Source organism: Emys orbicularis, chromosome 2, assembly GCF_028017835.1.
Source record: "Emys orbicularis isolate rEmyOrb1 chromosome 2, rEmyOrb1.hap1, whole genome shotgun sequence".
Lineage (NCBI taxonomy): Eukaryota > Metazoa > Chordata > Testudines > Emydidae > Emys > Emys orbicularis.
In genome coordinates this window covers 237,363,931-237,389,033 of record NC_088684.1, presented here as the reverse complement: position 1 = coordinate 237,389,033, position 25,103 = coordinate 237,363,931, and the positions used below count along the sequence as shown (strand labels likewise).

The following is a 25,103-nucleotide window of genomic DNA, read 5'->3' as shown; positions in this document are numbered from 1 at the left end:
TGTGGTATCTGAGTTCAACCATGAGCACAGCTAAACCGATGGCCAGGTCTACTCTTGAAAAGCCTTTGCCAGTAAAGCTATCCCAGTATACTACACCGGCAAAACGCTCCTAGTGCGGATGCAGGAGTTGTTCCTGTTCCCACTGAAATGACAAATTCCATTGACTCCATTGGGAATAACACAGTTTGGGGCTTGGGACAATCATGTATTTGTGCTTCTCACCTTTCCCCCCTGCTAATCTACAGACACAGACATCTGAGCTATGGAAGCCAAGGAGTTGTTAAACTCTTAGGGCAGGTCCACACGGGGGCGGGGAATCGATCTAGGAAACGCAACTTCAGCTACGAGAATAGCGTAGCTGAAGTCGACGTTTCCTAGATCGAACTAAATTTACTTACTGCGGGTCCACGCGGCGCAGGCAGGCTCCCCCGTCGACAGCGCTTCCTCCTCTCGGCGAGCAGGAGTTCCGCAGTCGACGGGGGAGTGCTTCTGGGATCGATCTATCGTGTCCAGATGAGACGCGATAAATCGATCCCAGAAGATCGATCTCTACCTGCCGAATTGGGCGGGTAGTGTGGACCTACCCTTAGGAACAGTCAGTCCCTGTCACAATGTGTTTTGTACAATGCCTAGCTTAAAAAAATAATGTAATGGTAATGAGATAAACAGACTTGATGTGTAGGGTTTTGAGCAATATTGAAGTCCAGCTGGAAAGTAAAAGGTAATGGGGGGGGGGTGTGTGTGAAGAAAGCGATGGGAAACGTTGCCTTTTCTTTCAAAGGGAATCCTATAATTTTACCCTGAACCTTGTGGGGGGGAATGAAAAGAGGAATCACCACCCAGGGCCCAGGCCTGAACACCTTAATCAGGCAAAACTACCACTGGTTTCCCTGACTTTCCAAAAACCTTGGGCACTCAGATTCCAGCCTGATGAGGATGATATCAGCACCCAGATGGATGGGAAGATAATTATGGGATTTTGTTTTTGCACAGTGGAAAGGGGTGGGGAGCCACAGGGTACCCTAAGGTCTGCATAAGTTTTCCCCTAGTGACTGATAGACGTCCCTACAAGTGTGGTGAAGAATCTGAGCTTTGGGGTGTTTTTCTGAATCAATTCTCAGAACTTTTTAGGAGACATTTAAACTCATTTAAGCAGGAACGAACCACAATTGGAGGCTTTAGTCCTTTTACCTATTTCTGATTCACGCAGCGGCATGTCTTCACCAGAAATGGTTTTCTTCTTTTGGGCGGGGGGGGTAACTGTGGGGAAGGAATCACTGATAGGAGATGTGCAAAGGGGGCCCAGAGCATTACCTTGAAACCTGATCCTTCGGTACGTGGAGGAAGGGAAACAAGGTAGCTGAAAACTGGGCGGCGGGAAGCAGCCTGCTGTTTATAAGGGGCAGGGTAAAGCGGGCACTGAGGTTTAGGAAGAGCAGCGTCTGGGACACACCACACCGGGGAGTCTGCCTTGGTTAGGGAGTGAAGGCAGGTGTGGGCACTCCGCAGTCACACCCGCTCTGGGAGCAGCGCAGGGAGCAGCGGGCAGGTGAGGCTCAGAACCGCTGGGACGGGGACAGTCTCCTGCTGAGGAATCTCTCCCATCCCCCGAGACAGGCTTTACCGAGCTGCCTCCACAGTCACACCCCCCCACCCCGGGCAGGAGGCCGCCTGGGGTCGGCCCAGGGCTGAGCGATGGGGAAGCTCCAGGCGCTCTGGCGCCAGCGGCATGTCCGAGCAAACCCCTCGCCCAGCCCCTCCGCGCTACTCGCTCTCCTCCCACGGGGGCTCAGCGGCGCTCCCCGGCCGCCGCACGCGGGCAGCGGGGCACCTTCCCCGGCAGGACCGGGGCCGCGTCTCTGGGGGCTGCGCGCTCCATGGCCAGTGGCAGATCGGAGTGACACGCACCAAGGGAGCCCTGGCCGCTGGGACTGAAAGCAAAGGGATCGTGGCCACTGCGGGGGGCGGAGGTGAAAGTAACCGGGTCCGATCCTGTCCGGGACCAGACAGGTGTAGTGTATTAAACTGTTCTGGGTAGGACTGTGTTACTGGTAGCAGTTACCGATAGGTAATGGGTTATAAGAAACTGCTATTGGCTTTTTGGCGCCCCCAAGCAAAAAAAAAAAAAAAAAAGCCAGAACGGCAAAGCCAAAAAAAAAAAAGAAACTGTGGCGGGGCCGTAGCGCAGGTCAGGGCCGGCTCTAGGCACCGGCAAAACAAGCTGGTGCTTGGGGCGGCACATTTTTAGGGGCGGCATGGCCGGCGCCAGAATGCCACCCCTAAAAATGTGCCCCGGCCACCCTAGCTCACCTCCGCTGCCGCTCGCGCGCCGCTGCCACTCGGAGTCTCCCCCTCCCTCCCAGGCTCTCAAACCTGGGAGGGAGGGGGAGATCCTGAGCAGCCGCGGGGAGGAGGCAGGGCTGGGGATTTGGGGAAGGGGCGGAGTTGAGGTGGGGCCGGGGGTGGGGGTAATTAAAAAACGGGGGGGGGGGGCAGCCAAAATTGGTTTTGCTTTGGGTGGCAAAAATCCTAGAGCCGGCCCTGCCGCAGGTGCAGGGGGACTCCCTGCGCTGCAGACGTGCCCCGGCTAGCGGGAGGGGGAGAGAGAAGGGGGGCAGCCAGGGCTTCAGCGGGGCGCTACCACGTGGCCCCGACCGGTGTGCCGCCTGCCAGGAGGCTCCGCGCCGCTCCGGTAGTCTGGGAGGGAAGGACGGACTGCCGGGCTTGCTGCAGGGTGCTCCAGTCCTCCCCGCCGCCGCCCCCTACAGGGCGGCCAGAGCGGCACAACAAATAAACAAACAAAAAAGAAGCGTCTGTGCTGCCCTAGGATTGGGCGGAATGCCGCCTGGAACAATCTGCGGCCCCAAGCACCAGCTTGCTCGGCTGGTGCCTGGAGCCGGCCCTGGCTAATGGATTATAAGGAACTGCTATTGTAGTAAACTGCTACCTGATGTAGCAAATGCCTACAGGTAGCAGTTTCTTGCACTATAATGTACGTGAAATTGCTACGTGTAGAAATGTGCTATCTGTAGCAGTTATTTATACGTATAGATTGTAAGAAACAGCTTTTATAAAAAGATGCTGCTTCCCTCCTAGGTCATGTTTTCTAGACCTTATTTCCCCCCCCCTTCTCTGGACTCTCCAATTTTTACTACAGTTGAGACCTAATCAGCGCAGAGTAGAGTGCATATCCCAGAGTAATGTTCTGTTTTTTGGAATAGATCCCTTTCCACAGTACTCATATCCAGATTGTGGTCCACTATGACCCCCAGACCCCTTTCCGCAGTCGTCCTTCCTAGGAAGTCATTTCCCATTTAGTATGTGTGCAGCTTGTTATCATTCACAAACTTTATAATTGTACTCTCTATGTCATTATCTCAATCACTGATTCAGATTTTGAATAGAAACTTATCCAGAACTGATCCTTAGAGAGACCCACTCATTATACCCTTTAAGCCTGACTCAGCCCTTTCAGCCAGTGAATCACTGATAACTACTGTCGGAACTGTTTTCCAACTAGTTTTGCACCCATCTTATTTTAGCTCCATCTAGGTTGCATTTCCATCATTTGTTTATGAGAAGGTCATGGGAGACCTGTAACACTGCAATCTGATGAAGCTAATTCCTACAGATAGCAGTTTCTCACACTGTAGGTACGTGAGACTGCTCTCTGTAGCAGTTAGCAACATCCGATGGCCTTTGTATAGCACTATCATTCAGAGGTTCCTATTGCACACAGTTCCTGGGGTAATCTTTATGTGTTTGTGCATTCCTTCAATAAGCCACTAACATTGTCTGGCCTCATCTAACAGAGCATAAGAACATAAGAATGGCCGTACTGGGTGAGACCAAAGGTCCATCCAGCCCAGTATCCTGTCTACTGACAGTGGCCACTGCCAGGTGCCCCAGAGGGAGTGAACCTAACAGGTAATGATCAAGTGATATCTCTCGTGACGTCCATCACCACCCTCTGACAAACAGAGGCTAGGGACACCATTCCTTATCCATCCTGGCTAATAGCCATTAATGGACTTAACCTCCATGAATTTATCCAGTTCTCTTTTAAACCCTGTTATAGTCCTAGCCTTCACAACCTCCTCAGGCAAGGAGTTCCACAAGTTGACTGTGCACTGTGTGAAGAACTTCCTTTTATTTGTTTTAAACCTGCTGCCCATTAATTTCATTTGGTGGCCCCTCGTTCTTATATTATGGGAACAATTAAATAACTTTTCTTTATTCACTTTCTCCACATCATTCATGATTTTATATACCTCTATCATATCCCCCCTTAGTCTCCTCTTTTCCAAGCTGAAAAGTCCTATCCTCTTTAATCTCTCCTCATATGGGACCCGTTGTAACCCCCTAATCATTTTAGTTGCCCTTCTCTGAACCTTTTCTAATGCCAGTATATCTTTTTTGAGATGAGGAGACCACATCTGTACGCAGTATTCAAGGTGTGGGCGTACCATGGATTTATACAAGGGCAATAAGATATTCTCCATCTTATTCTCTATCCCCTTTTTAATGATTCCTAACATCCTGTTTGCTTTTTTGACTGCTGCTGCACACTGCGTGGCCGTCTTCAGAGAACTATCCACGATGACTCCAAGATCTTTTTCCTGATTAGTTGTAGCTATATTAGCCCCCATCGTATTGTATGTATAGTTAGGATTATTTTTCCCAGTGTGCATTACTTTACTTTTATCCACATTAAATTTCATTTGCCATTTTGTTGCCCAATCACTTAGGGTATGTCTACACTATGAAATAAGGTCGAATTTATAGAAGCCGGTTTTATAGAAATCGGTTGTATACAGCCGATTGTGTGTGTCCCCACATAAAATGCTCTAAGTGCTCTAGTCGGCGGACTGCGTCCACAGTACCGAGGCTAGCGTCGACTTCCGGAGCATTGCACTATGGGTAGCTATCCCACAGTTCCCGCAGTCTCCGCCGCCCATTGCAATTCTGGGTTGAGATCCCAATGCCTGAATGATGCAAAACAGTGTCGCGGGGGGTTCTGGGTACATGTCGTCAGGCCCCTCCCCCTCCGTCAGAGCAACGGCAGACAATAGATTCGCGCCTTTTTACCTTGGTTACCTGTGCAGACATCATACCACGGCAAGCATGGAGCCCGCTCAGCTCAGCTCACCGTCACCATATGTCATCTGAGTGCCGGCAGACGTGGTACTGCATTGCTACACAGCAGCAGCAGCAGCTAACTGCCTTTTGGCGGTAGATGGTGCAGCATGACTGGTAGCCTTCATCGGCAATCTGGGTGCTGGCAGCCGTAGGGCTGCATTGCACCAGCCCCTTGCCTTTTGGCAGTAGATGGTGTATTATGACTGGTAACCATCGTCATCGTACAGCAGTGGCTGGAACTCCGTATGTCCCCCAGTTCCCCTCCCCACAGTCATATTCTGCTGCCTTCACAATGACGATGATGGCTATCAGTCGTAGTATGCCATTTTCTGACAAGCGCCCAGTATTTTCTGCTAAGCACCCAGAAGAGGCCGAGGGCGATCTGGGTGCTGGCAGACGTGGGGCTGGCAGACGTGGGGCTGCATTGCTACACAGCAGCAGCCCCTTGCCTTTTGGTAGAAGATGGTATATTATGACTGGTATCCATCGTCGTCGTACTGCAGTGGCTGTCAATCATGGGCACCTGGGCAGACATGCTCAGTCCTATCGAACTGTCTTGACGATGATGGCTATCAGTCGTAGTATGCTATTTTCTGCCAAGCGCCCAGTATTTTCTGCCAAGCACCCAGAAGATGCCGAGGGCTATCAGTCATGCTGCACCGTCGTCTGCCAGCTTAAGATGTAAAAAATAGATTTGTTCTGTATTCATTTGCTTCCCCCTCCCTCTGTGAAATCAACGGCCTGCTAAACCAAGGGTTTTGAGTTCAATCTTTGGGGGGGGTCATTCTGTGTGACAGTTGTTTGTGTTTCTCCCTGATGCACAGCCACCATTGTTGATTTTAATTCCCTGTACCTGTACGCCATGTCGTCACTCGCCCCTCCCTCCCTCCCTCCCCCGGTCCGTCAGATACTAGTTTCGCGCCTTTTTTCAGACCAGACGCCATAGCTAGCACTGGGATCATGGAGCCCGCTCAGATCACCGCGGCAATTATGAGCACTATGAACACCACGCGCATTGTCCTGGAGTATATGCAGAGCCAGGACATGCCAAAGCAAAACCAGGACCAGCCGAGGAGGCGATTGCAGCGCGGCGACGAGAGTGATGAGGAAATTGACATGGACATAGACCTCTCACAAGGCACAGGCCCCAGCAATGTGGAAATCATGGTGTTACTGGGGCAGGTTCATGCTGTGGAACGCCGATTCTGGGCCCGGGAAACAAGCACAGACTGGTGGGACTGCATCGTGCTGCAGGTGTGGGACGATTCCCAGTGGCTGCGAAACTTTGGCATGCGTAAGGGCACTTTCATGGAACTTTGTGACTTGCTTTCCCCTGCCCTGAAGCGCCAGAATACCAGGATGAGAGCAGCCCTCACAGTTGAGAAGCGTGTGGTGATAGCCCTGTGGAAGCTTGCAACGCCAGACAGCTACCGGTCAGTCGGGAATCAATTTGGAGTGGGCAAATCTACTGTGGGGGCTGCTGTGATCCAAGTTGCCAGGGCAATGAAAGACCTGGTGATATGAAGGGTAGTGACTCTGGGAAATGTGCAGGCCATAATGGATGGCTTTGCTGCAATGGGATTCCCAAACTGTGGTGGGGCCATACATGGAACCCATATCCCTATCTTGTCACCGGAGCACCAAGCCACCGAGTACATAAACCGCAAGGGGTACTTTTCAATGCTGCTGCAAGCCCTGGTGGATCACAAGGGACATTTCACCAACATCAACGTGGGATGGCCGGGAAAGGTACATGATGCTTGCGTCTTCAGGTACTCTGCTCTGTTTCGAAAGCTGGAGGAAGGGACTTTCTTCCCGGACCAGAAAATAACCGTTGGGGATGTTGAAATGCCTATCGTGATCCTTGGGGATCCAGCCTACCCCTTAATGCCATGGCTCATGAAGCCGTACACAGGCAGCCTGGACAGTAGTCAGGACCTGTTCAACTACAGGCTGAGCAAGTGCCGAATGGTGGTGGAATGTGCATTTGGACATTTAAAAGCGCGCTGGCGCAGCTTACTGACTCGCTCAGACCTCAGCGAAAAGAATATCCCCATTGTTATTGCTGCTTGCTGTGCGCTCCACAATATCTGTGAGAGTAAGGGGGAGACATTTATGGTGGGGTGGGAGGTTGAGGCAAATCGCCTGGCCACTGATTACGCGCAGCCAGACACCAGGGCGGTTAGAAGAGCACAGCAGGGCGCGGTGCGCATCAGAGAAGCTTTGAAAACGAGTTTTGTGACTGGCCAGGCTACGGTGTGAAACTTCTGTTTGTTTCTCCTTGATGAACCCTCCGCCCCCCCACCCGGTTCACTCTACTTCCCTGTAAACCAACCACCCCACCCTCCCCTCCTCCCTTCGAGCACCGCTTGCAGAGGCAATAAAGTCATTGTTACTTCACATTCATGCACTCTTTATTAATTCATCACACAACTAGGGGGATAATTGCCAAGGTAGCCCGGGATGGGTGGGGGAGGAGGGAAGGAACAGGACACACTGCAGTTTAAAACTTTAACTCTTATTGAAGGCCAGCCTTCTGATGCTCGGGCAATCATCTGGGGTGGAGTGACTGGGTGGCCGGAGGCCCCCCCACCGTGTTCTTGGGCATCTGGGTGAGGAGGCTATGGAACTTGGGGAGGAGGGCTGTTGGTTACACAGGGGCTGTAGCAGCGGTCTCTGCTCCTGCTGCCTTTCCTGCAGCTCAACCATACGCTGGAGCATATCAGTTTGATGCTCCAGCAGCCGGAGCATCGACTCTTGCCTTCTGTCTGCAAGCTGACGCCACCTATCATCTTCAGCCCGCCACTTGCTCTGTTCATCCCGCGATTCAGCCCGCCACCTCTCCTCTCATTCATACTGTGCTTTTCTGTAGTCTGACATTGACTGCCTCCACGCATTCTGCTGTGCTCTGTCAGCGTGGGAGGACATTTGGAGCTCCGTGAACATATCATCCCGCGTCCTCCGTTTTCTCCTTCTAATGTTCACTAGCTTCTGTGAAGGAGAAACATTTGCAGCTGGTGGAGGAGAAGGGAGAGGTGGTTAAAAAAGACACATTTTAGAGAACAATGGGTACACTCTTTCACGTTAAATTTTGCTGTTCACATTACACAGCACATGTGCTTTCGTTACAAGGTCGCATTTTTCCTCTTATATTGAGGGCCTGCCGGTTTGGTGTGAGAGATCACTCACCCAGTGCCAGGCAACAGATTTCGGCTTGCAGGCAGCCATGGTAAGACACAGTCTTTTGGCTTTTTTAACCTTCTTAACATGTGGGAATGGTTTCAAACAGTAGCGCTTTCATTTCCCATACCAAGCACCCTTTGGGTTGGCCATTTAAAATGGGTTTGCAATGTAAAAGGAGGGGCTGCGGTTTCCGGGTTAACATGCAGCACAAACCCAACTAACTCCCCTCCCCCCCCCCACCCAATTCTCTGGGATGATCACTTCACCCCTCCCCCCCACCGCGTGGCTAACAGCGGGGAATATTTCTGTTCAGCAGAGCAGGAAGGGGCACCTCTGAATGTCCCCTTAATAAAATCGCCCCATTTCAACCAGGTGACCGTGAATGATATCACTCTCCTGAGGATAACAAAGAGCGATAAGGAATGGATGTTGTCTGCATGCCAGCAAACACCGGGACCATACGCTGCCATGCTTTGTTATGCAATGATTCCAGACTACGTGCTACTGGCCTGGCATGGTAAAGTGTCCTACCATGGCGGACGGGATAAGGCAGCCCTCCCCAGAAACCTTTTGCAAAGGCTTTGGGAGTACATGAAGGAGAGTTTTCTGGAGATGTCCCTGGAGGATTTCCGCTCCATCCCCATACACGTTAACAGACTTTTCCAGTAGCTGTACTGGCCGTGATTGCCAGGGCAAATTAATCATTAATCATTAAACACGCTTGCTTTTAAACCATGTGTAATATTTACAAAGGTACACTCACCAGAGGTCCCCTGTGTGCCCTCAGGGTCTGGGAGCACGCCTTGGGTGAGTTCGGGGGTTACTGGTTCCAGGTCCGGGGTGATAAACATATCCTGACTGTTGGGGAAACCGGTTTCTCCGCTTCCTTGCTGCTGTGAGCTATCTACATTATCTCCATCCTCATCTTCCTCGTACCCCGAACCCACTTCCCTGTGTGTTTCTCCAGTGAGGGAGTCATAGCACACGGTTGGGGTAGTGGTGGCTGCACCCCCTAGAATGGCATGCAGCTCCGCGTAGAAGCGGCATGTTTGCGGCTCTGCCCCGGACCTTCCGTTTGCTTCTCTGGCTTTGTGGTAGGCTTGCCATAGCTCCTTAATTTTCACGCGGCACTGCTGTGTGTCCCTGTTATGGCCTCTGTCCTTCATGGCCTTGGAGACCTTTTCTAATATTTTGCCATTTTGTTTACTGCTACGGAGTTCAGCTAGCACTGATTCATCTCCCCATATGGCGAGCAGATCCCGTACCTCCCGTTCTGTCCATGCTGGAGCTCTTTTGCGATCCTGGGACTCCATCACGGTTACCTGTGCTGATGAGCTCTGCGTGGTCACCTGTGCTCTCCACGCTGAGCAAACAGGAAATGAAATTCAAACGTTCGTGGGGCTTTTCCTGTCTACCTGGTCAGTGCATCTGAGTTGAGAGTGCTGTCCAGAGCGGTCACAATGAAGCACTGTGGGATAGCTCCCGGAGGCCAATAACGTCGAATTCCGTCCGCACTACCCCAATTCCGACCCGCTAAGGCCGATTTTATCGCTAATCCCCTCGTCGGAGGTGGAGTAAAGAAACCGGTTTAAAGGGCCCTTTAAGTTGAAAGAAAGGGCTTCGTCGTGTGAACGTGTCCAGGCTTAATTCGATTTAACGCTGCTAAAGTCGACCTAAACTCGTAGTGTAGACCAGGCCTTAGTTTTGTGAGATCTTTTTGAAGTTCTTTACAGTCTGCTTGGGTCTTAACTATCTTGAGCAGTTTAGTATCATCTGCAAACTTTGCCACCTCACTTTTTACCCCTTTCTCCAGATCATTTATGAATAAGTTTAATAGGATTGGTCCTAGGACTGACCCTTGGGGAACACCACTAGTTAACCCTCTCCATTCTGAAAATTTATCATTTATTCCTACCCTTTGTTCCCTGTCTTTTAACCAGTTCTCAATCCTTGAAAGGACCTTCCCTCTCATCCCATGACAACTTAATTTACGTAAGAGCCTTTGGTGAGGGACCTTGTCAAAGGCTTTCTGGAAATCTAAGTACACCATGTCCACTGGATCCCCCTTGTCCACATGTTTGCTGACCCCTTCAAAGAACTCTAATAGATTAGTAAGTCACGATTTCCCTTTACAGAAACCATGTTGACTTTTTCCCAACAATTTATGTTCTTCTATGTGTCTGAGAATTTTATTCTTTACGATTGTTTCAACTAATTTGCCCGGTACTGATGTTAGACTTACCGGTCTGTAATTGCCAGGATCACCTCTTTTTAAATATTGGCATTACATTAGCTATCTTCCAGTCATTGGATTTAAAGGACAGGTTACAAACCATAGTTAGTAGTTCTGCAATTTCACGTTTGAGTTCTTTCAGATCTCTTGGGTCAATGCCATCTGGTCCTAGTGACTTGTTATTGTTAAGTTTATCAATTAATTCCAAAACCTCCTCTAGTGACACATCCATCTGTGACAATTCCTCAGATTTGTCACCTACAAAAGCCGGCTTGGGAATCTCCCTAACATCCTCAGCTGTGAAGACTGAAGCAAAGAATACGTTGCTCCGCAATTACTTTATCGTCTTTAAGTGCTCCTTTTGTATCTCAATTGTCCAGGGGCCCCATTGGTTGTTTAGCAGTCTTCCTGCTTCTCATGTACTTAAAACATTTTGTTATTACCTTTTGAGTTTTTGGCTAGCTGTTCTTCAAACTCCTTTTTGGCTTTTCTTATTACATTTTGACACTTAATTTGGCAGTGTTTATACTCCTTTCTATTTACCTCACTAGAATTGACTTCCACTCTTTAAAAGATGCTTTTTTATCTCACTGCTTCTTTTACATGGTTGTTAAGCCACGGTGGCTCTTTTTTAGTTCTTTTACCGTGTTTTTTAATTTGGGGTATTCATTTCAGTTGGGCCTCTATTATGGTGTCTTTTGAAAAGTGTCCATGCAGCTTGCAGGGATTTCACTCTAGTCACTGTACCTTTTAATTTCTGTTTAACTAACCCCCTCATTTTTGCATAGTTCCCCTTTCTGAAATTAAATGCCACAGTGGTGGGCTGTTGAGGTGTTCTTCCCACCACAGGAATGTTAAAAGTTATTATATTATGGTCACTATTTCCAAGTGGTCCTGTTATAGTTACATCTTGGACCATATCCTACGCTCCACTCAGGACTAAATCGAGAATTGCCTCTCCCCTTGTGCGTTCCTGTACCACCTGCTCCAAGAAGCAGTCCTTTAAAGTATCGAGAAATGTTGTTTCTGCATTTCGTCCTCAGGTGACATGTTCCCAGTCAATATGGGAATAACTGAACCCCCTCCATTATTATTGAGTTCTTAATTTTGATCGCCTCTCTAATCTCCCTCAGCATTTCATCGTCACTATCACTGTTCTGGTCAGGTGGTCGATAATAGATCCCTCATGTTACGTTCTTATTAGAGCATGAAATTACTATCCATAGAGATTCTATGGAACATGCTGATTCACTTAAGATTTTTACTTCATTTGAAATACAGAGGCACATTTGAAATACAGAGACATGGTCAATATTTCTAGCCTCAGATACAAATGTTACATGCATACAGGTTGGATAAACACAGTCAATAGGTCTTCAGTTTTGCAATGATACCCCACATCAGCCATCTTGCATAAAGTATATATTAGCTATGTCATATCCATATCATAAGCATATTTTCATAAAGAATGTAGAGTATAATGTCACACCCCACATGTATGTTTGCTGATCTGCAAACAGTAAAGGAGCATGCACCTTTTGGTGCAAACGCTCATGACAATAGTGCAGAGCCATGCAAGTTCCATGATTCTGTGTGAGATGGCAGACAGTGGGGAGGGCCAGGCAGGTTAGTGAGTTTAGAAAAAAAGGTGTAAACATTATGTATACATTTATGTATGGGATACATATAAAACTAGTGGATGGTTAACAATGCATCATAAGAAGTTGGATCCCATGGCCACAACCACCCCTGTCTCACCTGTTTGGTACCCAGCATACACTGCCAAAATAAAGCTTCCCAAAATACAGTGGGTTATCTATTCATGGTGCACCTCACTCTGACTCTATACAAGTGCTTCTGGTGAGTACCTTGACTGCTGAGACAAGGAGTCCAGGAGGCATGCACACAAGTGACATAGTGACTCTATGCTGACATCAGTTGAGTTAACCCACACTTAAAGTGTAGATATGGCCTTAGGTATATTAAATGTTTGGGAGAGGTAACAGGAACTCTATGAGGGTAGACTAAGATTCATTCAGGTGTTTAAGCTCAAGGCATTGGAACTGGCCTTACTGCACCCTACAGGCTCAAGAACAAAGAGGCACATAAAAAAATATCATTTATTTATTAAAATTTCTTGACTCGAGGGTGTATAACTCATGCTGGGCAGGAGCGCCGCCAGCTTTTCTGCCGCCCTAGGGGGTGGAAGGTCCCACCCCAAAATGCTGCCCCCCACAGAGGTGGCAGAAGGTCCCGTCGCCGAAATACCGCCGCGGTCGCTGCCCCCCAAATTGTAGTGCCCTAGGCGCCCTAGGTCGCCTAATGGGTTGCTCTGGCCCTGATGCAGGGAGTGGACAATGGGATGGTTCAGTGAGTCATTGCCTGGTCTGATCATTCCCAAATTAGCACCTGGCATTGGCCACTGTCACAAGACAAGATACTTGATTAGGTGGACTATTGGTCTGACCCATGATGGCAGTAATTACAATAGATTTTTTTCCAGGGAGAAAGACTTTATAGGAGATAATATACTGCCTTTATTGAATATTTGAGAATCAAGTTGTACACAATGGCATGCGGAAAAACACTAAGGGCTAGACTGAGAGGCAAAATAACGGTTGCAAAAATGCAATCCCCATTGGTGGATTGACTCAAAACAAAGTTTTGACACTAGGCCAGATATTCAGTCAGCTCTAAAATGAGAAGAAAAAATTAAATTTAAAAATTCAGGGAATTCAGGGGAATCCCAGCAACAGATAAGACAACGGCTAGGAGACTCTATGCAATCAGATACTACGCTGGCAAGTTAAAGCGCTCTAACTTGCTGGGTCAGGGATGTGAAAAATCACACACACAACCCCCCCACACACACACCGCGCAGCAAGTTTGAGCGCTTTAAAGCGCTAGTGTGGACAGGCTCGGCTCCCAGTGCTCGGAGCTAATCCCCTCATCGAGGTGGATTACCAGGAGCATTGGCACCCGCAGCAGCGCTTTGAACTTTGTAGTGTAGACATAGCCTCAGTAGGTTAGATCAGACAAAGAGGAGTTGCATTGACTAGGCATTGGGATGCCTGTGCCTTTAAGAACCCAGCCCTGGGAAGCCGATGCTGAGAGGTGCTGTCTGTGAGAGGGGAAATAAAAAAAGCCCCTTTACCCCCCACCATTTTTGCAAACACAGGTGTCGCAATGCCACTGAGGTAACTGGTACTCCTCTGCCCCTGCCTATACCGGGTTTTGCCCTGTGACACCCTCTGCCAGAGCCTCACTCCTGTGCTTAACTCCGCCTCCCCCCCCATCCCTGATTTTCCCTTTAGCCCCTCTCCTAATGCTGCCTACAGCTGCTTGATCTCCCCTGACCAGTACATTTCCACCCCCTGCTCACACCCTGGCCACCCCCCTCCTCCCATTCGCCCCCTTTGCCATTTTTTAACCCCTGTCAAAAGCAGACCGCAGAATCTTACAGCTAAAAAGGGCAGGATGAAGGGCAGTGGCTTCAGCAGATGTACCCCAGGGCTCCGGCAGCAGGGCTTGGGCGGTGATTTAAAGGTCCCAGGGCGGTAGCGGGGCGGCCGGGAGCTCCTGGCCCTTTAAATGCCCCTGGGAGTCCTGGAGGCCTGGGAAAGCCGGAGGAAGGCTATGAATAGCTTGGCTTTCCCGCCATGTGGGAGAGACCAATTGGGAAGCAGAGGGGAGAGCAGGTCTGCCTGCAGTCTGCCAGCACAGCACTTCCAGGCCCAGCAACTGGCCTAACTTGTAACCCCAGCCTGCAGAAAAGCCCCAGGAGGGGACAATCCTCCTGTCGCCGCCTGCCAGCAACCGGAGGAGATAGCCTGTCTCTCCTGCCATTCACTGCTTCCAGCCTGCCTGCCCTGCAGCCAGCCCACACCAGATCCGGGATTTTAGAACCCATGGGTTCCAAGCTTTAAAGACTGTCAGCACTGTCAGAAGGGAGTGGGCGGTTAATCCATTTCCAGTGATACCTAGGCAAGACCTGCTTTCCTGAATCAGTCTCCTGACCACTCAGCCAGAAATGGAACCGGAGGGGGTATCCTGTATTAGGTCATGGCTACACTTGCAAAGGTAGAGCGCTTTGAGTTAAACCAGATTTCGGAGAGCGCAGTAGGGAAAGCGCTGCAGTCTGTCCACACTGACAGCTTCAAGCACACTGGCGTGGCCACATTTGCAGCATTTGCAGCAGCATTGGGAGCGGTGCATTATGGGCAGCTATCCCAGCATGCAAGTGACTGCAACGTGCTTTTCAAATGGGGGCAGGGTGGAGTGTGACAGTGAGTGTGTTGTATGTATGTGGGGGGAGAGAGAGTGGGTTTTTGGGGCATGCTGTCTTGTAAATTCAGACAGCAGCAGACACCACCCCTTGCCCCCCCCCCCCCCCCCCCAGCATTCCACAGTAATGGTTGCTTTGTCTCGGAGCAAATAAGCATACCGGCTGTCAGAAACGGAGCTTTGTAAGGGCATATACGCATTTCTGTAGTGATTCCAAAACAATGACAAGAGTGGCCACTTGACTTAAGGGGATTATGGGATGTTTCCGGAGGCCGATCAGAGCGCAGTAATGCAACACTGGCGCCGCAGCGCTCCAGCGGGGGTGCATCAAACGTTATTCCACTCACCAAGGTGGAGTACCAGGAGCGGTCTAGCTGCGGAGTCAGAGCGCTCTACGTGCCTTGCCAGTGTGGACAGGTAGTGAGCGAGGGCACCCGTGGCTGCTTTCATGTGCTCTAATTTGCAAGTGTAGCCAAGCCCTTAGAGTTATATGGGCAGTTAGGTTGTAATTTTGCACCATGAAGGCACATTGCATCTGCGGAAGGATTTTCATCTACTTGTATCATCAAGACCTGCACTGCCAATTCCCAGTATAATAAGGTGTGTTTCTAATAGCATCTCCTTACCGGCCTGCAACATGTCTCCACATGCACCACCTGAGATGTGGGGGAGAGACAGAACTGGGTGTGGGTGTGGGAAGAGACACTTTTGTTTAGGAACATTGAGAGAGTGTGTGGTCATGTGAACTACCATGCCGCTTGGCAGAGCCTATAGTAATTACAAAGCATTCTTGATCTCTAATAATTTTAATCATTTAATATTTTCACTGATTTTCTATTTCTATTTGGTCACGTCCTTACATAAAGTTTATAGTTATTGTTTTTAATGTGTTTGCTTGTGTGAGTTTGAATTATTTGTGAGTTCAAGTGCTGTAGCCACAGCCTTAGTGTGGTTATCCCTTGTTTCACTGGAAGCACGGCCAAGTAGCTAGATCCTTTAGCATACGAGTAGGGGGAGTCAGGAACCTACCAGCAGCACAGCAAAACTTTGGAACTGTCCAAAAACTGTGAGGTACCCCTCTCCTGTTTGCACTGCATTCAGGTTCTAAACCAGCACTGAAAGGGGGGTTACATCTCTACTTCGTTAAATAAACTTTTGCTCGTTTTCACTATAAATGTATCTAAGTGTCGTGTGTTAAGCAAAGAGGTGAGCTGAGCTGGAACTGGTAAGCTGGGGTGTTTTGTTCCTTTCCAAACAGCAAATCTGTAAATACTGTGAGTTTGCAGTGGAGCAGGGGCTTCACACTCCAGGGAGATGCTCGGAGAGCTCATGGGTTGGAATGTGCCTATCGCTAACCTGTAAAGAGACAGCAGGGCCTGCCTAGGCCTAGAGGGGAGTGCTTGTGTTGCCTGTGGCCACTGGAGTTGGGGAGCTGACCCCCATCAGGCACAGACAAGGCTTTCTCGCGCTAAGGGCAGGTGGCCACAGCCCTGAGTACCCCCAGGAAGCAGGCCGCATTGTTGTCCTAATTTTTAAAAATGAACATAGTTCTTTAGAAAAGTAATTTACCCTGATGTAAAAGTAGTATCTAATGATAAATATTTTTTCTTCCCTAGGAAAAGTTGTTGAAAGGAAACAATAAAGAAACATTAAGATATGTTTATGTGAACTCTTTGAATGGCTATTTTCTCTGATAGGTTGTGCTGTTTCCTTGTGTATGCAGATTTTACCCAAAGTGATTTACTTCTACAAGTCTAATAACTATACGACAGAATAACACAATGAAGGACGATTTCATAAATTACACAGAAAAGGAACCACTTGATCCTAGTAAGTTTTTCGGTTAGTTGTTTCTTCTTTTGAATGTTAGGCTAGTTGTTGGAAGGATGTACTCCATTGCCACGAAACTAAGCCACATTTTGAATCTTGTCTGGTAGCCATGAGGGATTTCTATGGAAAAACAGATCAGCCCTCCCGTCGTCCTCCACAAATCATGCTACTCTGGCTATTAAGCTTTCTTCTGTGGTGTCTTTACCCAGCGAGTATGGACCCTTCTTGGGGAATCTATGTGGAAGAAACTGCATTCAGAAAATATTCTTAGCTAGCACTGAATACATGTATTCTCTTTTAACTTAGTCACAGAACTGGCTGGGCGTAGCTCTGTGTGGTATTTCTACCAACTTAAGTGACCTTGGTGTGCCTAGTGAGGCACTCTAGTTTGAAAATGACTAAGCCTCCCATCCTGCAAGCATTTATGCACATGAAAAGTCCCATTGAGTTTCAATGTGGCTGCTCACATGCCTAAAGTTATTTACATGCATCAGCAATGGGGTCTAAGCATGCAAATGCTCCATTATGTGAGTCAGGAACCAGTTAACTGCATTTGAATTGGTCTGTAATCAAAACAAACATAATAGTGTCCTGTAAGTCTCTACAAAGGTGTTCTAAAAACTATTGTTGGAAAACACAGTAGTTATAGTTCAGGTTGAGATAGGATAGACAGCTGGTATGTTGTGACCATCTTTCATCCTATAGTTCACAGTCACCTCACTATTCCGTTGTGATTCCTCTGCCTGTTTCTTTCATCCACTTGTTATTTCTCATCTTATTCCTTGATTATAAACTCTTTTGGGTGGAGATCCTCTTTTTTCGCTTGTATTTGTACAGCCATAGCACAGTAGGGTTGAGGGCTGTAGGTACTACTGAAATACCGACAAATAATAAGATGCCTGTTCCACTCTAAGGCCCCAATCCTGCAAAGACAAAGGCCTGGTCTACACCTAAAAGTTAGGTCCACCTAGCTACATTTCTCAGAGGTGTGAAAAATTCATGCCCTTGCGAGACATAGGTAATCCGACCTAAGCCCCAACGTAGACACCATTAGGTTGACAGAAGAACTCTTCCATCAACCTAGCAGGTGGATTCACTAATCCCTTCCATCATTGTAGTAAGTGTATATGCTGCAGAGAGCATAGCTGCAGCTGTGCCACTGTAGCACTTCTAGTGTAGACATACACTTAGGCATACCCTCAGTTTTTGCAAGACTGAGGCCCAAGTTAGTCTTTAATAACTTCCCTTAAAATTAGTTTTTTGGGCTGAAAATGATGTTTGTTCTCAGCTTGGGTGTTATCTTTGGGGAGGAAAGAATTGAAAGTGATTGAGCTGTTTCAAGAGCATGAGAAAAAATGTAGTTTTCCTGCTTTAAAAAAATCAACTCTTTTGGTGCTCCGATAATTCAGAAAGGGATTTAATGTGCTTCATAAGAAGCTGACTTAAAAGACCTTACTATTTGTGAAAGCAAAACCTACTTTCCCCTCCACAGAATCTGCAAGGAATGGCTATGGCAATCCTACTTTCCAACATGATGAAAAACCTGAGCAAAATGATGAGTTAAAAAAGAACAAGAAAAAGTAGGGGTTCCTTGATCTTAATACGCTGTTAAATTTCTTGCCCTGCCTTTCAAGAAAGGGCCTGGATTAATTTTGCATTAATCTCTTTAGAAAGAAAAACGAGAAGTCAAAGGAAAAGATGGTTGGCATTTTGAAATTGGTTAGTGCATAGTTTATTGGTTTGATTTATATTTCTCATTGTTCCTTTTCTTTGCCTGTTGTACGTTTTCAGTGATGAGCTGCCAAAATCTTAACAACCGGTTCCCTACTGGGTCTTCGGTGGCACTTCGGTGGCAGGTCCTTCAGTGCAGCAGAAGACCCGGAGTGAGTGAAGGACCCGCCGCCGAAGTGCCACCAAAGACTTGGAGTGCCGCCCGGTGAGTAAGCCCCATGTGGTTTTTTTACGTGTTCTTTTTTTTTTAGTCATCCCTGCCGGGGCCCTGTCAAAACTGTTCGAATCGGGCCCTGCACTTCCTATCAGGGGCCGGGTAGGGAAGGCTGTGCCTCCCAAAACAGCTGTCCCCCCCCATTTGACCCCCCCACACATCCTGCCCCCAACTGCCTCTCTCAGAACCTGCAATCCATCAACCCTGCCTGCTCCTTGTCCCCTGACCACCCCCTCCCAAGACCCCCCACCCTAACTACCCCCCCAGGTCCCCACCCCCTACCCAACTTGCCCCGCTCCCTGTCCCCTGACTACCCCGATCCCTCTCCACACCCCTGCCCCCTGACAGCCCCCCCCCCAGAACCTCACTGTTGAATAATAGCTGACTGCGTCTCCAAATATAATACGTATGTAGGCAATAAGTCAGATTTAATAGTCTTTATTGGATTCTGATATTTATTGCAAAACTGAACTAAGTGCTTTGATGAAGCAGTTTTTACAAGCACTAGTATGAATTGAAGCTAGCAGTTACATGAATTTAATCTCTGTTCTGTGGATATGATGAAAAGCTTGGCAAGAATTTAGACAGTAGCCATGGCAAACGTTACAGAACACCATTGTGGGTAAGGGATTATATAGCTACTGCCAGTGGCTGTAAACAAAAGAAATGATGTTTTAACAGTTAGCCAGTGAGAAACTATAGTATTTCCATTATTATACAAACAGGTCTTAAAGTCATTGCCTTTCTTCCTGATGTTAAAAGCAATTACATTGGTTAATAAAATTCAAAGACAAGTTTTGTTTTTCCTATTCACAAAGTGTAACGGACAGATCCTCTTTAGAATGCTGGGTGATATAGTCTTACCATTATCTCTCCAGCTATTTTTCTACGTAAAATAAGTTACATATTTAACCCTGTCTGAAACAGAGAGACAGATTAACATGAATAGATAACATAGGCTTTAAAAACAGAACTATAAACTGGAGAAAATGAGGCAAAAATAGAAAGGAAATGTAGAGGAGAGGATTTTGCTAGGGGAACAACAGCTATTATTTAGAACATACAGACAGACAACTCACTGCCCCCCGGGATCCCATGCCTCTCCCCTCCCCAATTCCTCCCCCCACGAGCCTCAGCATCCCCCGATTCCTCTCCCCCAGCTTCGTCACCCCCTGATTCCTCCCATCCTCATCTTATCTTGGGCTCTGGCAGGCTGCGAGCTGCAGTCTGATTCCCCTGCAGCGGTGGCGGCTGCTGCTGGGAGACAAGATACCTTGGCTCTGTGCAGCTGAAGAGCCGAGCGTCCTTTGCCCGAGCGCTACCGTCCCCCGGTTTGCCTCGCAGCCCCCTGATTCCTCCCCCCGAGCCTCGTCACCCCCGATTCCTCCCCCCCCCAGTCTTATCACTCCCCGATTCCTCCCCTCCGAGTCTCGTCTTACCTTGGGCTCCCGCAGGCTGATTGAATCAGCTCCGGCAGGCTGAGAGCTGCAGTCTGATTCAGCAGACTAGCACCGTAACGGAGTGAAATTCACCCATGTTAAGGATTGAAGTGAAGCATATGTGATAAGTAGGGCCTTGCCCTGGCTCTCTCAACTGGAGATAATTTTACCATTAGTGCATATTGTCTTATGAATTATCCAGGGAAACAAGTGCTGTGTTTTTCTTAAATGTGATAACTGCTACATACCCGTTTCTATTAGTAGGCAGCAGCCAAATGTTTGTCAACTACCTGTTCTTGTTTACATTTTAAATGCACTGAGTAAATATGGGATGTAGTAGAATGCACACACAGAGGCAGTGAGTTGCACAAGTGATGTTATCACTTTTATCACTTTATGAAAAATGTAAGATAGATTCTTTTTTCTGCAGATTACGGGATTCATCCTGCCATTCTGCCAACATGTCCAAACTCCCTCAATAAAAACTGGCCTAAAACTGTGTGTAAGCTTTTTCAAAGTGCATCCCAAATGTTGTTTGCCTTCACAGTATCTAATTCATTGCTTCATAAAGTGTTTTGGGATACCCAAATCGCGAATGGTGCTATGTAAAAACAAATCCTATTCTATGTGTCTTAGTAGGATATTGTCACAATTATGTGAATTTGTCAACCTTCAATTAATACCTTTTTCTTTATATTTATGTAGTTTGGGTATGCCAATTGGCTGGATATCATTTTGATGATAATAGGTTTGATTGCAGCTGTTGCGAATGGAACAGGCCTGCCACTTTTAATCATTGTCTTTGGAGAAATGACAAACAGATTTGTGACGATTGGCCAAGCAGTAAATATGTCTTTCGGTAAACAAAGTTTGTTCAACTTCTGAAATTATTTGTTAGAGTCTCTTATTTACTGGATTGGCAGAGATTCAGGATGGAGTGCTGCTGTGGTGTTAAAAGCCATGAAGAGCATAGTGAATTCAATAATATAATATATGGAGATATACCTATCTCATAGAACTGGAAGGGACCCTGAAAGGTTATCGAGTCCAGCCCTTGCCTTCGTTAGCAGGACCAAGTACTGATTTTGCCCCAGATCCCTAAGTGGTCCCCTCAAGGATTGAATTTACCACCTTGGGTTTAGCAGGCCAATACTCAAACCACTGAGTTATCCCTCCCCCAAATTCTGAGCAGTCCTTCCTTTTTACCCTGCTGTATAGTACAGTAGCAATATAGACACTTGATAAATTACAGAGCAGTACATTTGGTAACTGTAAAACAATTTACTACTTTCTATAGCGTATAGTTAATCCATGGAATGCACTGTCCCAGGAGGTCACCAAATCAAGTTCTGTGATTGGATTTTTAAAACAACAAAATAGGACCATTAATACTACTTTGCCTTTATAAGAGCTAAGCTTATGATAAGGGCAATCATAACTTACCCTAAAATATATGTGCTGACACCTGGAAGGGGTCTCCTATTTCTCCCAGGTCTGAACAGTTTTGCACCTTTGGTTAGGTGCGTTATTAGTGAAATTTACCTTTTTGCAGACAGCCAGCAAAAGGCTGAGCCACCACTTGGACCCCACTTGGGCCAAGTTTTGAGGCTTGGGTGGAATCTAAGTGGTGCATAAAAGTCAGACTTGTGGTGTCTGTATGGATGAATTTTGCCTTGTGTGAGGTAGAAGGGGGAGTTATCAACTTCTGAAAAATCAGATATTGGCCACTGTTGGAATCAGAAGGTCAGATCAGATGAAGCTATGATCTGACCAGTGCCCTTTGACGTAGTGAGCTAAATCCGTGACATCACTCTACAGTAACCCTCTGAGCTGACTCAGAAGTTTGCCCTGTTTGATCCTCCACTGGAAGGATGATGGCCACCATGAAAGTTATAAATCTACAGAGCTGTTGCAGGGAGTGTAGTGTCCTACAAAACACCCATAAGATTATGGCCTAAAACCGCCATGATTTGTTTTATGCCTGTTCTAATAAAACTGAATATTTTTCTTTGTTACAGTTAATCTTTCAGCTGTAATGAATAGTAGCTCTACTTGTCCAGCAATTCCAGGTTTGGATATAGAAGCTGAAATGACCAGGTAAGAACCTCTGTAATTATTTTCATAAGAATAGCACAGTGTAGTTTCTATATTTTTTGTCCATTAGGCTGTAAGCCAAATTTGGCCCTCAATTACATCCCATTGGCTTCAGCAAGGTTGAACGTGACCTGATGTGTCTAACTTATCTTGCAAGATGCAATTGACTTTATGGACTTTTACTGTTTTACTACAGGTTCGCCTACTACTATGCGGGTATTGGCTTTGCTGTACTGATACTGAGAACCGTCCAAGTCTGGACATTTTTGACCTCAGCTGCAAGACAGACAGCAAGAATCCGACAAAAGTTTTTTTTCGCAATACTTCACCAGGAGATGGCTTGGTTTGATACCAGCTGGACTGGAACGTTGAACACCCGACTGACGGAGTGAGAAGGCTCTATTTATCTATGCACCAGGAACATGAACCAAAAAGAAGACTGATGTTTACCTTTTATAGAATTAGCTACAGGGAATTTCCAGGAAACCTTTTTAACTAAGGGTATGTCTACACTACGAGAGTAGTTCGATTTTAGTTAAATCGAATATGTGGAATCGATATTACAAAGTCGAACGTGTGTGTCCACACTAAGGACAGTAGTTCGACTTTGTGAGACTTTGTGAGTCCACACTAACGGGGCAAGCGTCGACATTGGAAGCGGTGCACTGTGGGCAGCTATCCCACAGTTCCCGCAGTCCCCGCTGCCCATTGGAATTCTGGGTCGAGCCCCAAATGCCTTCTGGGTAAAAAAATGTGTCGAGGGTGCTTTTGGGTGCCTGTCGTCATCCGTCCGTCACTCCCGCCCTCCCTCCCTCCCTCCCTGAAAGCGCCGGCGGGAAATCAGTTCGCGCACTTTTCTGATCAGTGACAGCGCGGACGCCACAGCAGTGCGAGCATGGATCCCGCTGCGACCATCGCTGCAGTTGTGGCAGTTCTCAACGCCTCGCAGCTTCTCATCCACCTTTACCAGAGGCAGCTGCAGAGAAATCAGGAGAGGAGGCTACGGCACCATCGTGAGGGCATGAAGTCGGAGAGTAGCTCAGAGCTCTCAGAAACCACGAGACCCTGCGCCCAGGACATCTCGGTGTCACTGGGTCTTGTGGATACTGTGGAACGGCGATTCTGGGCCCTGGAAACAAGCACGGACTGGTGGGACCGCATAGTGCTGCAGGTCTGGGATGAATCCCAGTGGCTGCGAAACTTTCGCATGCAGAAGGGGACTTTCCTCGAACTGTGTGAGTTGCTGTCCCCTGCCCTGAAGCGAAAGGACACCCGGATGCGAGCAGCCCTGACTGTCCAGAAGCGAGTGGCCATAGCCCTCTGGAAGCTTGCAACGCCAGACAGCTACCGGTTAGTAGCGAACCACTTTGGTGTGGGCAAGTCTACCGTGGGGGTTGCTGTCATGCAAGTAGCCAAGGCAATCGTCAAGGTACTGCTATCAAAGGTAGTGACCCTGGGAAACGTGGAGCTCATCATAGATGGCTTTGCCGAGATGGGATTCCCAAACTGCGGTGGGGCTATAGATGGGACTCACATCCCTATCCTGGGACCGGACCACCAGGCCAGCCAGTACATTAACAGAAAGGGCTACTTTTCAATGGTGCTGCAAGCACTGGTGGACCACAGGGGACGTTTTACAAACATCAACGTCGGATGGCCGGGCAAGGTTCATGACGCTCGCGTGTTCAGGAACTCTGGTCTGTTTAGACGGCTGCAGGAAGGTATTTACTTCCCGGACCACAAAATAAGTCTTGGGGATGTGGAGATGCCTACAGTGATCCTCGGGGACCCTGCATACCCGCTAATGCCCTGGCTCATGAAGCCCTATACTGGCGCCCTGGACTCAGAAAAAGAACTGTTCAACTACCGTTTGAGCAAGTGCAGAATGGTGGTGGAGTGTGCTTTTGGCCGTCTCAAGGGGAGATGGAGAAGCTTACTGACTCGCTGTGATCTCAGCGAAACCAATATCCCCATTGTTATTGCAGCTTGCTGTGTGCTCCACAATCTGTGTGAGAGCAAGGGGGAGACCTTTATGGCGGGGTGGGAGGTTGAGGCAAATAGCCTGGCTGCTGATTACGCCCAGCCAGACAGCCGGGCGATTAGAAGATCCCAGCGGGACGCGCTGTGCATCAGGGAGGCTTTGAAAGCTAGGTTCCTGACTGAGCAGGGTCTCCAGTGACTGTTTAGTTTGTGGACACAGATGCTGAACCTGCCCCCGTTTCTTTACCCAGTTACTGTTGACTATCCTTCCAAGTTACATACCCCCTTCACCACCTTCCCAACAAATAAAATCTGTTCCGTTTTGTTAATGAACAACGTTCTCTTTCTTACTGTTTTCGCGGGAATGTTTTAAACCGGGGACGCAGACTGTGGCGGGGGGCGGGTTTAGTGTTCTGATGCAAATGATGCTTCTAAACTCCGGGAATGACAGGCTCCGCAGTGGTGGATTGGTTGTTTCAACGGAGCCTGCCAGCAGTCCTGGGCGGGACTGCGTGTATGTGTCGGCCAAGTGACTTTCTGGCAGGGGGCGGAGGGTTACAGACCCCCTGCTGCGTGGCTCTGTGATCCAGGATAAGGACCGCGGCATAAGATCTCTAACTGCCCTCCCCCGCCACAAAGTCACAGATCAACCCCCCCGCCCCCCAGAACATGAAAACCACCTCCCAGACTGGCCAGGGTAACTGGTGACTGCACTGTGTATGTGTCCTGATGCTGGACCTGCCCCCGCCTCTGTAGCCTGCTAAAGGTGACTGTCCTGTCCAATTACCAAACCCCTTCCCCGCTTCAGACAGAATCTCCTCTACAAGAAAATCTTGGAAACAGTACTTAACAGAAACAAATATTTTATTATGAACCGCACATGAAAAGGGGGGGGAGGAAACTTGGACGGGGGCTTGTGTGAGATGGGTAGGAAAGGACTTTTCAAACTTTGTGGAACGAGAGCCTTCTAGTGCTA

At 48.1% G+C, this 25,103-nt stretch overlaps 1 protein-coding gene across 1 annotated transcript in view; it reads left to right on the top strand.

Moving 5' to 3' along the window:
* Positions 1–1,729: 1,729 nt before the first annotated feature.
* LOC135873812 (ATP-dependent translocase ABCB1-like) overlaps positions 1,730–25,103 on the top strand; it is a 68,798-nt gene continuing 45,424 nt past the window's right edge. The window contains exons 1-4 of the mRNA XM_065398427.1: positions 1,730–1,984; positions 20,759–20,912; positions 22,072–22,150; positions 22,344–22,535. Of these exons, the coding sequence (XP_065254499.1) occupies positions 1,730–1,984; positions 20,759–20,912; positions 22,072–22,150; positions 22,344–22,535 (680 nt within the window). The remainder of the gene's footprint in view (positions 1,985–20,758; positions 20,913–22,071; positions 22,151–22,343; positions 22,536–25,103) is intronic.